The following is a 15,928-nucleotide window of genomic DNA, read 5'->3' as shown; positions in this document are numbered from 1 at the left end:
GGGGTTGCATCCTGGCTCCATCACTCCTGGGTGGGCCATGAAAAAGAGGCTCTCTTTTGGCCCCGGGGTGAGGACTCCTTAGGGTATGTGGCCTTGGGAACTCTGACGTGGAACCAAACCAGCAACAGCAACCACTTGTGGGGAATGAGACAGAGACGGAGACAGAGATGGCAGGATGGCAGGGCCACAAGGAGGGTCCTGGCCCTGCTGTAGTCAGAGTGAGCCAGAGTCCGGAGAGTGAGGCAAGGAGGCGGAGGAGTGGGTGCCAAGTTGGCCCTTCCCTCTCAAGCATGCTGTCTGCACGTCAGGGCTCCTGTGCACCTCTGAGGCCAGTGGCGGGGGTGGCAGCACCCACAGGCTTGTGGGGTGCCGAGGAGGGGAACTCTGTCCAACAGTCAGGGTGCACGCAGGACTCCCTGGTGACCTTGCCCGAGTGGCAGACAGAGCAGCCCCTGCTCCCTGACACCTCTCCTCAGGGCCCTTCCTAGAACCATCAGGAAAAAAGCGTCCACAGCCTCCATTTCTTGTGAGGAGATTGAGGCTGAGGTGGGGACATGATGGTCCAGTCCTGGGCTGGGGCGCTCCGTGAGGATGTGGCACTAGCCTTCTTCCCCATCTGTGGCCAGAAGCCTGGGGAGCTGCTTCACCCTCCCCAGCCCAGCAGGACCAGGAGTCCTCCTCTGCCCAAAAAGCACCTGTGAGATGGCCCAGCTCCACCACTCCCCATGGGAGCCCTGAACCCAGGGTGGCTCTAAGTCGTCAGCTGACACTTGAGCCAATCCAGCCTTAGGGGTGGCTGCCACAAAAGCTCCCACTCAGGCCTGGAAGTGGTGTCCACGGACACGTCGCACCTCTCCCTCACGTCTGCCCTGGGGTCAGCTCAGGAAGACCCTGGCCCCATAGTTGTCCCTTATCCAGATAAACAGTGCGTCACTGCCAAGGCTGGCATGGGCTGACTACTGTGCATCGCCTCTGGGGCTGCGGCTTTGCATAGCTGACCTAGTGCGACTGCTGTCCTCATCACAGACCACGCCCGACTCCTTACTCAGAAGTGTGGCCCGCCCCGAGCAGCAAGGAGGGCCGGCACCTTACCCGCAGGGCTGTGGTGAACTGGGCTTCCGCGTTGTCCATGCAGTTGACGGAGACACAGTACAGGCCCTGGAAGAAGACGTGTTGTCATCAGGGCCGGCCCCTGGGGAGGGGGCTCAGATCAGAGACACACGCAGTGCAAACGGGGCCTACACGGCTGCCCTGGAGGAGTATGATAATGGCTCACTGCCAAGCCAGCTGCGATGCAGGTAATATGCTCACTGTCCCCACCTTTCAGACCCAAGCCAGTGTGGGGTGGGACAAGATGCTCACTGGAAACATTCCGGATCCTGCCTGGGGAGGTTATATGATTACCTATGGCAACATTCTGGATTCTGATTAGGGTGCTGTCAGGGAGTTCTTCACTGGGAATGTTCTGGATCCGGTTAGGTACTTACTTACTGGGAACATTCTGGATTCTCCTGGGGTGCTGTCAAGGAGTTACTCACCAGCAGTGTGTGCAGCTGTGCTGCGTGGTTGGAGAAGAGCCGGGGGGACTGCTGGCACAGCTGACAGACCTGGGAGATCTGCCGGGAGAGAGTGTACCGCCATCACAGGACTGCAACCTGGGACCTGGCGTCTGAGCAGCAATGGAGAGACCCCATAGCTGGTGGGTGAGCCCATGTCCCATCTGCCCAAACTGGGGTACAAAGCCCCAGCAGACATGTCCACCATGAGGGTAAAGGGCAGCCCGGATCCCACTGTGGACAGGGACCCTTGTCTGTTACTCGCCTCTTCCACCCTGTCCAACAGGTGTCTGGGCCGTAAAGGACCTCCAGCCTACTGAAGGCCCTCATGCCCTCTCAGGAGGGTGGGCACTGGGGGTAGAGAGTGTTCCTAATGGCAGGGTTGGGTATAAGAATCACTGTCAAGGGACTCCCAAATCCTCAGAGACCATGTGTGTGATCCCCTCAGTGTGCAAGCTTTTGGGCCATGGTCTGTTGTTTTTTTGTTTTTGTTTTTGTTTTTTTTTTGAGATGGAGTCTCGCTCTGTTGCCCAGGTTGGAGTGCAGTGGTGCGATCTTGGCTCACTGCAAACTCCGCCTGCCGGGTTCAAGCGATTTTCCTGCCTCAGCCTCTCAAGTAACTGGGATTACAGGTGCCTGCCACCACAACTGGCTAAGTTTTGTATTTTCTTTTTTTTTTTTTCTTTTTTTTTTTGAGACTGAGTCTGGCTCTGTCGCCCAGGCTGGAGTGCAGTGGCCAGATCTCAGCTCACTGCAAGCTCCGCCTCCCGGGTTTACGCCATTCTCCTGCCTCAGCCTCCGGAGTAGCTGGGACCACAGGCGCCCGCCACCTCGCCCGGCTAGTTTTTTTTTTTGTATTTTTTAGTAGAGACGGGGTTTCACCGTGTTAGCCAGGATGGTCTCGATCTCCTGACCTTGTGATCCGCCCGTCTCAGCCTCCCAAAGTGCTGGGATTACAGGCTTGAGCCACCGCGCCCGGCTTTAAGTTTTGTATTTTCAGTAGAGACGGGGTTTCGCCATGTTGGCCAGGCTGGACTCAAACTCCTGGCCTCAAGTGATCCACCCGCCTCAGCCTCCCAAAGTGCTGGGATGACAGGCGTGAGCCACTGTGCCCAGCCTCCACTGGTTTTTGTATGAGATTCTCTTATCAGTGGTGCCCACGCGGGGCTGTAAAACGCTGACTGACAGCAAGACAGCAGGATGGGCTGGCCTGCCAGTACCGCACTTGGCGAATTCAGTCTCTTGTCTGACACTGCTGAGACCCAACAAACTCCTGGGCCTTCCCACCCCTCCTGCGTCCAGCCTTACCTCCTGCAGCGCCGTGGCCTTGTGACCCGTGACGAGGCGGCACATGATGATGTGCTCCAGCAGGATCACTTGGAAGGATGACAGGATGGGGCTGCAGTCCAGCACTATGGGCGAGAGTCAGGGGTGAGCATGCAGGGGAGGCCAGAGGAGGCGCCACCCCTACCTCATTCCTGTCTCCAGTCACACTGGCCAGGCACCCACCCCGTCATCTCCCCTAGTCCCCACTGCGCCCTCCGAGTGAGGGAGTGTGTCTTGCTGTCCAGGTGGAGAGACGGAGCTGGAGCCAGAGGTTGGTTCCCACAGTGCTCCAAGAGGGGTCGGCTCTGACCCTCACCCTCACCCTACGTGCTCAAGAGCTTGTGGACATGGCAGGTTCTAGAAATGTGGAAATGTGGAAACTACCCTGGATCATGAGACCATGCAGCAGAGCCTCAGGCAGTGGGGTAGGGGGACCTGGGCCAGGCCCCACCTCCTGACAGCCCCAAGCAGCCATCCTCACATGGGAAAAAGAGAAGCACAGGCCTCTCAGGCTTTGGGCTGCCTTGGCTCTGATGCCTTCTCCCCCAGCAGCACTCACGAGGGAGCAAACAGACAGACTAATGGGCACACTGCACCAGCCAGGGACATCTGCTCTGGGTTTGTGCTAGTCAAAGGTCCCTAGATAGATTAGACAGTTGAACATCTGGAAAGAACTCATGACCTCCAAAGGACATGCTGGTGGTCAGTGAGGGCTAAGTTCTGATCCTGGCATCATCCTGAGTGTCCCCATCACAACACTGATAATAATTGGGAAAGGCAGCCACCACCTGTTTCAACTGAGCACCATTGGGCACAACGGCCCTGACCAGTCAGGGAGGTACCCCTGACCCCAGTCCTGTCTGCTCTGCTCCGACGTGGGTCACCAGCATTTACCAACTAGGGGTGACGAGACCCACTAGGTAGGGCGGCTGGGTGCTGCAGTCACACGGTCACTGTGCCCCAGAACAGCCAGTGACTGGCCAGGCTGTCCACCAGGGGGCGCTGTGGCAACGTGGCCAGTCGAGCACCTGACTTACTCTTGAGCTTCTCCAGCTGCATGAGGGCCTTGTCCGTGTACTTCTGCGCCTTCTCCAGGTAGCCGGCCTGCATGGAGTGCATCACAGTCACCTGTCAACAAGACCAGACAGCAGGGGTTACCAGGGCCCTCTCCCTCTCCCTGCCCCCGCCCCCAGCCCTGGCTCGGGCCCTGGTGGGGACGCACCAGGTAGACAAGCACACACATGTGCTCCTTAGGCAGCCAGTGGAAGAGGTCAGCGGGGTTGCTGGGCAGGATCTCATCATCGTGCAGCGTGGAGATGGTCTGGATGCACTGCTGCAGCTGCTTCAGACACGGCTTCACGCTCTTCACCTGTGCAGCACCCACATCCGAGCACCCACCTGAGCCTGGCCTCTCAGGAAGCTGGGCCCAGCCCAGCCACCCCTGCCCCTTCCTTCAGGGAGCACCTGCCTTCCCCTTCTGCCAGGGCCACCTCCTGCAAGATGGACCTGCCCCTGCCGCACTCCCATGAATCAGCCAGGCTTTCAGGGCACGGGGCACGGCCAGGCGGGCAGCTGTGGGACTGAGGCTTGTCCACTGCCCAGTGTTGGGTCCAACACCAAGGCCCAGGAGAGGCCTGTCCAGACCCTGCTGGAGCTGCACTTGGTCTTCCTGCAGCCAGACCTGAGACAGCAAGGGGAGGCTGTGCTCCGCGGGGGTGGGAGGTGGCTTCCTGGCCCAGGAGTCGGGCAAGCGCTGTGGTCCATCTCGCCCTGAGGCCCCGAGGGATGTCTCTGCGGCCCTAGCACCCCGAGGGAAGCGTGGCTGCAGTCTGCTCTGTGTCCCTATGCGCCGAGTGCAGTGCTTCACCCAATGGGCAACGATGGGTATGGATGGAGGAACTGGACAACCCCCTTACCAAGCCCTGTGGAGAGACTCGCCTGTGGCCCACCATGACAGGTGGGTCTGAGGGGCACAGGGTAGCCCCCTGCCCCTGAAGGGCCGAGACGGTCACACAAGCACAGACAAGGAGCTCAAACACAGCCGCTTCCCACCCACGGCGGGGTCATGGAGTCTAGTCTCGGACACAGCTGGGCACATCAGTCCCTACTCAATCCCACAGCAGGGGGGCCAGACAGACACCAGTTGGGCATCTGCTGTGTGCAGGCACCGCCCCAGCACCTCTGTGGTTTATTCTCATGATTCCCTGAACCGTCATTGCAATCTCTGAGCATCCACACACTGAGCGAGTGTATACAATGTCACACATAGTACTCCCAAAAGGAGGCAGGGTGGCCAGGACAGACCCTGCTCCCAGGCACCAGCACACCAGGCAGGCACGATGGTGCCAGCACTCGCGGCAGAGCAGGACAGAAGTGTGTGTGTCTGGGGCTGGAAAGACAGCCCTGCTGTGTGGCAAGGTAAGGCAATGACACAGGTGACCTCACAGCCCAAGACCCATTGGCCTGGGTGCCACCCACACCCACTGGTCACAACCAGCAGCCCGTCCAAGAGGCCCCACACACCTGCCCGGCATCCAAATAGTGGGTGACCTGGAGCACCAGGAAGAAGACACGCAGCGACTCCTTCTGGATGGGGTTCCCCTGCCAGTTCTCCACGATCTGCCCACAGAGGGTCAGCAGCGGGTGCACCTCCTGCAGCTTGCGCTCCATCAGCAGCAGCTGGGGAGGGAGAGGCGCAGGTGTAGGGTACAGGGCTTGCAGGGGCCCTCCTGGGACTGGGAGCACAGGCTCACCTGCCCACCTGCCTTGGGACTACTGCCTCCAACCCAGAGGGCAAGGCCAGCCCGAAACCCTGGCCCAGGCAGCTCCTAACCAGGCTCCTGCCTCAGCATGAATCCCATAGGCAGGAGCCTGAGTTTCCCTCCTGAACCCAGCAGGGCCCGGGCCTCAAACTCCAGGCTGCTCACTATGCCTAAGGGTCTGGGCGTGTGAGGGGCCATGCCATGGAGAGTGGACGGGGTCTGAGCAGGGAGTCCTGCCTCACCTCCACGACACCGGCTGCATCCAGCCATGCCCAGCCTCAACTTACCATCCCCTTGCTGAGGAGGAACAGCGCCCTGCAAAACAAGAGGCAGGGGTCAGGTCCCAGAAGGCCCAGGAGCCTCCTGAGATGACTGTGACTACCCCAAGGCTCACAGGACCTAATATGCCACCTCGGGGGACAGTTCAGTGGACAACAGTAAATAGTCCCCGTACAAGACTGCTCTGTTTTATCCTATTGTGCCTGTGTTTATTTTTATTTATTTTTATTATTTTTTTCTTAGAGTCTCGTTCTGTTGCCCAGGCTGGAGTACAGTGGTGTGATCTCGATTCACTGCAACCTCTGCTTTCCGGGTTCAAGCGATTCTCCTGCCTCAGCCTCCTGAGCAGCTGGGACTACAGAAGCCTGGCACCATGCCTGGTTAATTTTTGTGTTTTTAGTAAAGATGGGGTTTCACGTTGGCCAGGCTGGTCTCGAACTCCTGACCTCAAGTGATTCCCCTGCCTCGGCCTCCGAAAGTGCTGGGATTACAGGTGTGAGCCACCGCGCCCAGCCTGTATTTATTTTTCTTTTTTTTTTTTTTTTTTTTTGAGACGGAGTCTCGCTCTGTCGCCCAGGCTGGAGTGCAGTGGCGCGATCTCGGCTCACTGCAAGTTCCGCCTCCGGGGCTTACGCCATTCTCCTGCCTCAGCCTCCAGAGTAGCTGGGACTACAGGCGCCCGCCACCTCGCCCGGCTAGTTTTTTGTATTTTTTAGTAGAGACGGGGTTTCACCGGGTTAGCCAGGATGGTCTCGATCTCCTGACCTTGTGATCCGCCCGTCTCGGCCTCCCAAAGTGCTGGGATTACAGGCTTGAGCCACCGCGCCCGGCCGTATTTATTTTTCTTACATGGCTTAGACACACTCATGTGAAAAGCCCAGAAGGGGGCTAGGTGCAATGGCTCACGCCTGTAATCCCAACACTTTGGGAGGCCAAGGTGGGCGGATCACTTGAGGTCAGCAATTCGAGATCAGCCTAGGCAACATGGTGAGACCCTATCTCTACAAAAAATATGCAGCGGTGGACACACAGTGTGAGGGCCAGTGGGCAAGTTTGGGTGCCTGAACTTCAGGCTCAAACCTGCGCCTCATGGTGACCAATTTTTTTTTTTTTTGGAGACGGAGTCTCACTCTGTCACCAGGCTGGAATACGGTGGCACGATCTTGGCTCACTGCAACCTCTGCCTCCCAGGTTCAAGCGATTCTCCTGCCTCAGCCTCCTGAGTACCTGGGATTACAGGCACTCGCCACCATGCCCAGCTAATTTTTGTATTTTTAGTAGAGACGGGGTTTCACCATGTTGACCAGGATGGTCTCAATCTCCTGACCTCATGATCCTCCCACCTCAGCCTCTCAAAGTGCTGGGATTACAGGCGTGAGCCACCAAGCCTGGCCCCAACTTTTGTATTTTTTGTGGAGATGGAGTTTCACTATGTCCCTCAGGTTGGTCTTGAACTCCTGGGATCAAGTGATCCTCCCACCTTGGCCTCCCAAAGTGCTGGGAATATACTGTGAGCCACTGTGCTTGGCCTGAAATGCCATTTCTGTTCTTTGTCCTGGACCAAGGTGGCCAAGCCCCTTCTATGTTAAGAGAGCAGGAGGGAAGGAGGGGAGTGGGTGCCTACCGTGTGTACTCAGATCCCACCACCCGGGCGTACTCGGCCCCCACACCCAGGAGGTCACAGGCCGACACCAGGTCCTTCTCAAGCGTGTGCAGTTGCTAAAACGGAGAGAGAGAGCAGTGACCTTTGCTGCCAAACCCATCAGTTTTACGGTACCTGGCCTTTGTGCTTTGTTAACCAACAACCAAACCTCCCCACGTCAATGAAACTGCCTGTGTCAGTTTTGAGCTAAATTAACCAAATTATCTCATCAACGCTAATTGCTTTGGGTACAGAGCTCCAGTTGGCCTGTGGTATATATGTCATCTAACCTAATGGTGCCTGCAGTAGACACCGTCTAAACTTAATGGAGCATAGAACCAGCAGCCAAGGCTCATGGCGCAGCCCCCAAGGCTGTGAGAGCACCTAGAGCTGTTCTGAGTACTTCGTGGGTGCCTGTGGGGTCTGTCTTTAGTGGGGTGTCCCCAGTGTGTTCCAGGGACAACAAGGAGGGACTCCCTCAGAGGCAAGTGTCAAAGCCTGAACAGGCTGAAAGGGAGGCACATGCCTGGCTTGACCCTGCAAGGCGACACCTGCGGGGCCATGGTGGAGAGCTCGGCCCTTGGGTGTGCGTGCACATGGCGCCTGCCAACTCTGTGGCCTAGGGGTGGTGACTCACAGCTTGGCCTGCTCCTTTGTCTGCTAATGTGCACAAGTGTGCGTGGGGAAATGGAAGGAGACTGTGTGTGCATTCGGCTTCTCATCAGGCCTGGGGGAGGAGGGCCTTGGGAACTCCTGGCTGCTGGGTGAGCTCTTCCCTGTGGGTACTTTTCTCAGCCAGACCCTCCTGGAGTGAGGGACCCAGCTGGAGGAACTCCCAACCCAGGGTCAACACACTGCGTGCCTAGGTGGGTGTCATGGGAGGTGGCTAAGTGGTGGCCCAGAGGGCAGGCTAGGTCATGGAAGAGAGAGGCTGGGGGCCAGGCACCCGCCTGAGGGTCCCCAGTGCAGAAGTGTAGGTGGAGCCCAGGACAGGAGTGGTGCCCCACACGGTGGAGCCTGCTGGTCTCTCCACTGTAGCTGGGAAGGTCGAATTCAGAGTCCCCCAACAACCGAGCACTGTGGAGCTCAGAGACCAGGGCACCACCTGTATCTGGGGTGCCGAAGGGAGCATGAGGAGGAATTGTGTGGATCCCAGGATGAGGGTGTGCCCCAGCAGCCCCCAAAAGTGAGAGGTCCATGTGGGAAACAATGCTTGACGTGGACATTTGTGGCCTGATAGGCAGCCCCCTGGAGTCTCAGCCTAGCTCCTAAAAAAACCCCACAGTGGGTCTCTGGCAGGAAACGTTCCTGGGATTTCAATGAGCGCAGGCCAAAGATGAGACGAGAATGGCTGGGAGGGAGAGAAACCCAAAGACACCCAACAAGCAGCAGGCCCCCTGTCAGTGTCAGCTCCGGGGAAGCCCCGCACTCCCACCACTCACCCCTGGGCGTTGTTGAGAGCCAGGCTCAAGCCGGGGATGCTGTCAAGGATGGAGGCTGGAGGGGGCTTGTGAGCAGGTTAAGTAAATGTTCCTATGTCCCCACCCACTCCGTGTGCCAGCCCGAGGGGGTCTGCGCATCGTGGACTCTGCTGTTCTTTGCACATGGGGCAGGTGTGCCCCAGGGCCATGGTCGCTGCCAGGCACCCTTGTGCCTGGGCCGCAGTACTCACAGCGAGCTGGAAGAGCAGGCGGCAGTGCCAATACGGGGTCTGCTGTGAGATCTGTATCGCCTTCCGCAGCAGCGGCTTTGCTGCATCGACGGAATTCTGAAAGGAAATAGTTACGTTTGGGAACGTAAGAAGGCGGCAATCAAGCTGGATTCCTTAGCAGCAGCTGTGGTGCCAGAAGGCAGTTCCTGTTCATGCTTACCAAAGGATTTTTTTGGGTTGCCAATTTACTTTATTAAAAGCAAAAAAAGATATTTTATTGGACTCACTGGCTGGGAAGTTTCTGCATCACTCTTAAAATAACTTCTCATTCAACTGGACTGAAAGTACTTTCAGTTCAAAATTCTAAACTGTCAAATCAGATGCCAGTTCCCATCTTTTATGTTCTCCGACCAGAGAGAGGCATCGGGGTGTGAAGTACACACATTCCCTGCCGCCAAAGCCACCTTACTCGTCAACCTTCTGAGGTGGGAGGAAGGCAAATTTCAGCTATAATTGAAATTAGGAACCAGATGAAGAAGGGAAACTGTACAGACTTGTCAGGTGAGGAACAGGTTGATCTCTCCAACAGTAGTATGTAGAAAAGGAAGCTGCCGGCACTCCTTAGCAGGTGGCTACCCACCAAAGCCCTGGGGCTTGGGCATAAGAGGTAGGAAAGTAATCTGATTGTTAAAAGCCACCGGGCTGGGCACGGTGGTTCCTGTGTATAATTTTGGCACTTTGGGAAGTCGAGGCAGGATTGCTTGAAGCCAGGAGCTTGAGCCCAGCCTGGGCAAGACCATCTCTACAACAAATAAAAAAATTAGCCAGGCATGGGTGGTGCACGCCTATAGTCCCAGCTACTTGGGAGGCTGAGGTGGGAGGATCACTTGAGCTCAGGAGTTCAAGGCTGCAATGAGCTGTGATTGTGTCATGCACTCCAGCCTGAAAAAAAAAAAGCTGGAGGGATTCCAACTCCCGGAGCCCCAATTTACCAATGTGCTGTCGTGTCTTAGCAACAGGGAGAGACATTTGCTTTCAGAAACCTTAATATGTTCTTACCTCTTGACAGTACAATTCAGACAACAGACTTGCTGCTTCAAATTTAACATCTTCAAACTGCGGGATCTAGTGACGTCCAGTTAAGGAAGTAGGACACTGCAAAAAAGGTCGGTTTGAAAGGGCCACAGCTTGGGGCTCCTACCCTGCCGAGGTCTGCCGGGCACGCACATCCCTGCCTACCCTGAAATTCCAAGTTTTCCTGTTCCCCCAGTGAACCTTCAGCTTGCTGTAGGGCAGGGCTTGGAGCTGGATGCGAGGTATGAAGAGAAGCACAAAGAGGAGCACAGCGCCCAGGGGCAGCAAAGGGCCAGATGGGGGATGTTCCAGGTGCTCTGTGGGCAGAGCCTCAACTCGCAGGGCATGTTGGGAGGTGGGATTCAAGCTTTGATACATTCTTTTTATTTAAGTGGAGAATTCCTTAAAAGGAACCATACCAACACGGAAAGGATACTTGCTGTGATATCAACCACTGAAAGAGAAAGAAAAGAAAGATTAATTCTCAGGCAAACACCTGGCACCTGGTTAGTGGCTTGCTTTGGGGTTTCCACAGGTTGTCCTGAGAACAGAGGCTGCCAGGTATCCAGGTAACAAGAAGGTGGCCTGCTTGGCCTGAGAGGGTGGGCTTACTCCCCTCTAATCCAGCCAGGGGAATGGAAGCTATAGAGCCCCAGAGGGTGCCTGGGGAGGAGGGGACATGCCCTTCTGACATCAGAGGAGGGGCTGGCACTTGGAGTCAGACCCCACAAGCCCTTGGGTGGGAGCTGCTTCAGAAAGGAACAGAGCTCAGAGGTGACCTGGCCCCATCAAGGACCCCTCATGTCACACGGAAGTAGGGCTGGCAGTCAGAGGTCAGGCAGAGAGGAAGTATATTCAGCAAAGCATAACATGAGAAGTCAGTTTCAACTGGAGAATGGCTCTTGGGGGGCAAGGTCAGTCCTTCTGAGCAAGAGGCATTTGAAAGATGCTTGGCTGTGAGCAAAGTCAGCCTCTCAGAGGGGAGGGAGGGGGGCTCCAGGAAGGACCGACACAGGCAGAACTATGGGATAGCACTGAAGACACACACCAGGAATGCAGTTCAGACAACAGGCTCCAACTCAGGGACCGCTGTGCCCTAAACTTCCATGTTCCAACAGGTTCCCGGGCTAGTCCAGGCCACTGACCACAGCCCATCAGATCACCCAGGCTCCCAAGCACAAGAGCCTAACGCTGTGCCCGGTGACTCACATGTGCCACACACATTCAGAGCAACCTGCGCCTGACAAGAGCCTTGGTGGTTGCTGGAAGGTGGATCTGGAGCAGAGCAGAAGACCCTAACTCATCACGCTCTGTGGGAGGACCACACGGGGCAGGGCAGCATGTGTGGCAAAGTATGGGAAGTGAGGGGCCAGTTCTCTAGGCAAAGGGGGAGCAGGGGGTGCTCCAGGCACTGAAGAGCACATGAAAAAGGCACAGAGGGCCAGGAAGGTGAGGCTGAAGCCCGAAGGTCTCTGCCACTCATGTGGCAACAGCGGCCACTCCTGGCTGAGGGTCAGAATGCCCTGGTGTCACCCCTGGAGGCTGACTCAGTCAGGGCTGGGAAATGAAAGCACCTGACCAGATGGGCATTTCAGACCATCCTGTATGCAGGAGAAAATTCACGAAGGGAGTGTGGAGGAGCCAGTGAGGCCCGGAGATCCACCGCTGGGGGCAGCCTTGGGGCTGGAGATCTCTAGGGCAAGGATGAACAGCAGCTGGGAATGTCACAGGTGCTGGGAAAGCACAGAGCTGCATCGAGAGCAGCTACTGCCAAGACACAGGGGGGCCAGGAGGACAGCTGTGGGAGAGAGCCCAAGCCCCGGGCTCCTGACACACACGCACCCACACGCAGGAGCCCAGATTACAGGCCCTCTGCCAGCCCAAGCGTCTGCTTCCTGTGGTCCCCTCTTGTGGCAGGGATAGGAGGGGCTCGGGGTCCTCAAGAGTGGTGGGGCCAGCACCTGCCATCAGAGGTGCGGCCTCAGAGGCGAGGCGCCTCAGCCAGAGGCTGTGTGTGGGGACAGTGGGAACGTGTGTGATGTGAGAGAGGAGCAGAAGTTGGGGGCTTTTTTTCCACAGAAGCTGCTGAGAAGTCGGGTCCAACACGAGAAGCTCTGGAAGGCCACCAACTGGAAGGGATGGCCAATCACATATGAGAGAGGGGGCCGTGACAAAGGAGCTGTACTAGAGCCGGGCTGAGGTCTCCCCGAACCCTGAGATTTGGTGGTTCTGTGGTTCGGGCACCATGGGGCTAGCAAAGGGAAGCTCTTCAGACACAGTCCAGGGAGGACAGAGAGCACTGCCACGCATAAACAACAGCCCCAGCCTGGGTGAGTAAGGTGCAAACCTGGCATCTGCAGCTGAGCCTGGCACCTGTGACAAAGCTGGCCTCATTTCTGTGTGTCACTGCATCCCAGCAGAGGTAAGCAAGATGACCAGTCAACAGGTGAATTCCCTCACCTCCCTTCGGGCGGAGAAGCTTTCCTTTCCAGTCTGTGGCCATGGGATGCTCTCCCCAGAGCTGACGACAGCCCACACAGGCACGTCCGTGGCGGGTAGACTTCAAGAGGATATGTCCAGTCACTTCATGCCTCAGAACACTGCACCCCCTTCTACAAAACTTTGGCCTATGGCACCGAGCTCAGGCCTGTGTGGGTCCAACAATGTCTCCTCATAGCAACAGCTTTTCTTTTTTTTTTGACATAGTCTCACTGTGTTGTCCAGGTTGGAGTGCAGCAGCATGATCATAGTTCACTGCAGCCTTGACCTCCTGGGCTCAAGTGATCCTCCCACCTCAGCCTCCTGAGTAGCTGGGACTACTAGTACGCACCACCATATCTGGCTAATATTTTAAATTTTTTGTAGAGATGGGGTCTGGCTATGCTGCCCAGGCTGGCCTCGATTTCCTAGGCTTGAGTGATTCTCCTATCTTGGCCTTGAAAGGTGCTGGGATTACAGGCGTTGGACACCACGCTTGGCCAGCAACAGCTTTGTGTCCCTTCCCCGTTTGGGGCCATTATACGGCTAACATCAATCTATTCAGCACACAGTTGGACTGGACCTCATTTCTCCTGACCCCATGGACATCTCTTCTTCTTTTTTTTTTTTTTTTGAGATGGAGTTTCGCTCTTGTTGCCCATGCTGGAGTGCAATGGGATGATCTCGGCTCACCGCAACCTCCGCTTCCCAGGTTCAAGTGATTCTCCTGCCTCAGCCTCCCGAGTAGCTGGGATTACAGGCATGTGCCACCATGCCCAGCTAATTTTCGTATTTTCAGTAGAGACGGGGTTTCTCTATGTTGGTCAGGCTGGTCTCAAACTCCCGACCTCAGGTGATCCACTTGCCTTGGCCTCCCAAAGTGCTGGGATTACAGGCTTGAGCCACCGTGGCTGGCCGAGACATCTCTTCTTGGCAAGCCAGATATGCCTGGTGCTAACGGGCTCGCCTCTCTGCCAGCTCCGTCCGTCCATGCGAAGGCTAGACAGAGAGGATCCCATTTCCCCTGAGGAAGGTGAGGCTCTCAGTGAACCCTGGTGAACTGGGAAGTAACATGCCCAAAGGCTCCAAACACAAGCCTTCTCTTGTGGAAGGCCTTGTCCACTAGCATCAGTGGGTGTCAGGAGCGCTGACTGGGAGCCAGAGGACTGGGTTCAAGGTGTGGGTCCACTGTGAGTTAGCAATGCTCTAAGGCACTTGGGAAATTACATCCCAGGGTTTTTAACATCTGTTTCCCAGGTATCTTTATTGCCCACTTTAAATACATACAGAGGACATTAGATAAAGCTCTTTTTGTGACCAGCCTGGGCAACATAGCAAGATCCTGTCTCTTTAAAAAAAAAAAAAAAAAAATCAGCCAGGCTTGGTGATGCATGCTGTAGTGCCAGTTACTTGGGAGGCTGAGGTGGGAGGATCACTCGAGCCCAGGAGTTTGGGGCTACCGTGAGCTATGATCGCACTGTTACACTCCAGCCTGGGCAACAAGGAAAGAACCTGACTCTTAGGAAAAAAAGTCCCATGATGATTGACCTTAAAGTTGTGGCTGCAATGCCTGCAGCAGGCTGACATCCAGTAGGTGCTCGGGAAACATGTGCTGAACGAACAATGGCTTTATCCACTTGGATAATGACTAGAGTTCATTAGAGGAAAGTGCAGGCTTCTGTATAAGTGCAAATGGCCATAGAACGGTATGCCTTTCAGACACAAAGCCCTAAATGGCATGGGATTTCTCCCTGTCTTTAAATGCCACTACTTCTTCATTGCGACATCAGTGACAGCTGGATCTCTCTGCATGAGGACACACATTCCTGAGGGGCAGGACGGGCCTGGTGTCAGGGTGAACCAGTCACTTCCCCAGGGCCATTAATCTGACACCTACTAAATTACTTCACTTTTGTATCTTTGTTAGACTTTTTTTTTTTTTTTTTGCAGAGACAGGGAAGGTCTTGCTATGATGCACAGGCTGGTCTTGAACTTCCGGGTTCAAGTGATCCTCCCATCTCCCATCTCAGCTTTCCAAAGCACTGGGATTACAGTTGTGAGCCACCTCAACCAGCCCTCTGTATGACTTTTAGCATATATTTGGAAATCGGAAAAATATATCCAACTCACAAATTAAGGATGTAGAATGCCTTACCCAAGTTTGCTACCTCATCTACGTGATTTTTTTTTTTTTTTTTTTTTTGAGACAGAGCCTTGCTCTGTTGCCCAGGCTGGAGTGCAGTGGCACAATTTCGGCTCACTGCAAGCTTCATCTCCCAGGTTCACGCCATTCTCCTGCCTCAGCCTCCCAAGTAGCTGGGACTACAGGTGCCCGCCACCACGCCCAGCTAATGTTTTGTATTTTTTAGTAGAAATGGGGTTTTACCGTGTTAGCCAGGATGGTCTCGATCTCCTGACCTTGTGATCCAATGGCCTTGGCCTTCCAAAGTGCTGGAATTACAGGCGTGAGCCACCACGACTGGCCTCTAATTTTTTTTTTTTTTTTTTTTTTGAGACAGAGTTTCGCTCTTATTGCCCAGGCTGAAGTGCAATGGCGCAATCTTGGCTCACGGCAACCTCCGGCTCCCGGTTTAAGCGATTCTCCTGCCTCAGCCTCCCGAGTAGCTGGGATTACAGGGCATGTGCCACCATGCCCGGCTAATTTTGTATTTTTGGTAGAGACGGGGTTTCTCTATGTTGGTCAGGGTGGTCTCGAACTCCTGACCTCTGGTGATGCACCCGCCTTGGTTTCCCAAAGTGCTGGGATCGCAGGCATGAGCCACGGCGCCTGGCAGGCCCAACTAATTTTTTTACTTTTTTGTAGAGATGGGGGTCTTGCTATCTCTACAAAATCTAAATGAGATTTAGAAATCTAAATGAGTTTGAGACCAGCATGGTCTCAGGAGATACTACCGCCTCAGCCTCCCAAAGTGCTGGGATTACAGGCATGAGCCACTACACCTGGCCTGTTGTTGTTTTGTTTTTGTTTTTTTGTTTGTTTGTTTTTTTTGAGACGGAGTCTCGCTCTGTTGCCCAGGCTGGAGTGCAGTGGCCGGATCTCAGCTCACTGCAAGCTCTGCCTCCCAGGTTCACGCCATTCTCCTGCCTCAGCCTCCCGAGTAGCTGGGACTACAGGCGCCCGCCACCTCGCCCGGCTAGT

At 55.6% G+C, this 15,928-nt stretch overlaps 1 protein-coding gene across 2 annotated transcripts in view; it reads right to left on the bottom strand.

Moving 5' to 3' along the window:
- Nucleotides 1–15,928, bottom strand: part of MAU2 (MAU2 sister chromatid cohesion factor) — a 38,356-nt gene that overhangs the window by 12,593 nt on the left and 9,835 nt on the right. For both annotated transcript variants that reach the window (XM_025366139.1, XM_025366140.1), the window contains exons 2-12: nucleotides 10,727–10,744; nucleotides 10,276–10,341; nucleotides 9,238–9,333; nucleotides 7,548–7,642; nucleotides 5,932–5,959; nucleotides 5,406–5,561; nucleotides 4,105–4,251; nucleotides 3,920–4,010; nucleotides 2,865–2,968; nucleotides 1,539–1,616; nucleotides 1,093–1,158 (exon numbers count right to left, since the gene is read on the bottom strand). In XM_025366139.1, coding sequence (XP_025221924.1) covers nucleotides 1,093–1,158; nucleotides 1,539–1,616; nucleotides 2,865–2,968; nucleotides 3,920–4,010; nucleotides 4,105–4,251; nucleotides 5,406–5,561; nucleotides 5,932–5,959; nucleotides 7,548–7,642; nucleotides 9,238–9,333; nucleotides 10,276–10,341; nucleotides 10,727–10,744 — 945 coding nt within the window. The remainder of the gene's footprint in view (nucleotides 1–1,092; nucleotides 1,159–1,538; nucleotides 1,617–2,864; nucleotides 2,969–3,919; nucleotides 4,011–4,104; nucleotides 4,252–5,405; nucleotides 5,562–5,931; nucleotides 5,960–7,547; nucleotides 7,643–9,237; nucleotides 9,334–10,275; nucleotides 10,342–10,726; nucleotides 10,745–15,928) is intronic.

The sequence above is a fragment of the Theropithecus gelada genome, chromosome 19 (genome assembly GCF_003255815.1).
Source record: "Theropithecus gelada isolate Dixy chromosome 19, Tgel_1.0, whole genome shotgun sequence".
In the NCBI taxonomy this organism is placed as follows: Eukaryota; Metazoa; Chordata; class Mammalia; order Primates; family Cercopithecidae; genus Theropithecus; species Theropithecus gelada.
The sequence above is the reverse complement of the archived record's forward strand: the minus strand, read 5'-3'. Positions and strand labels throughout refer to the sequence as shown.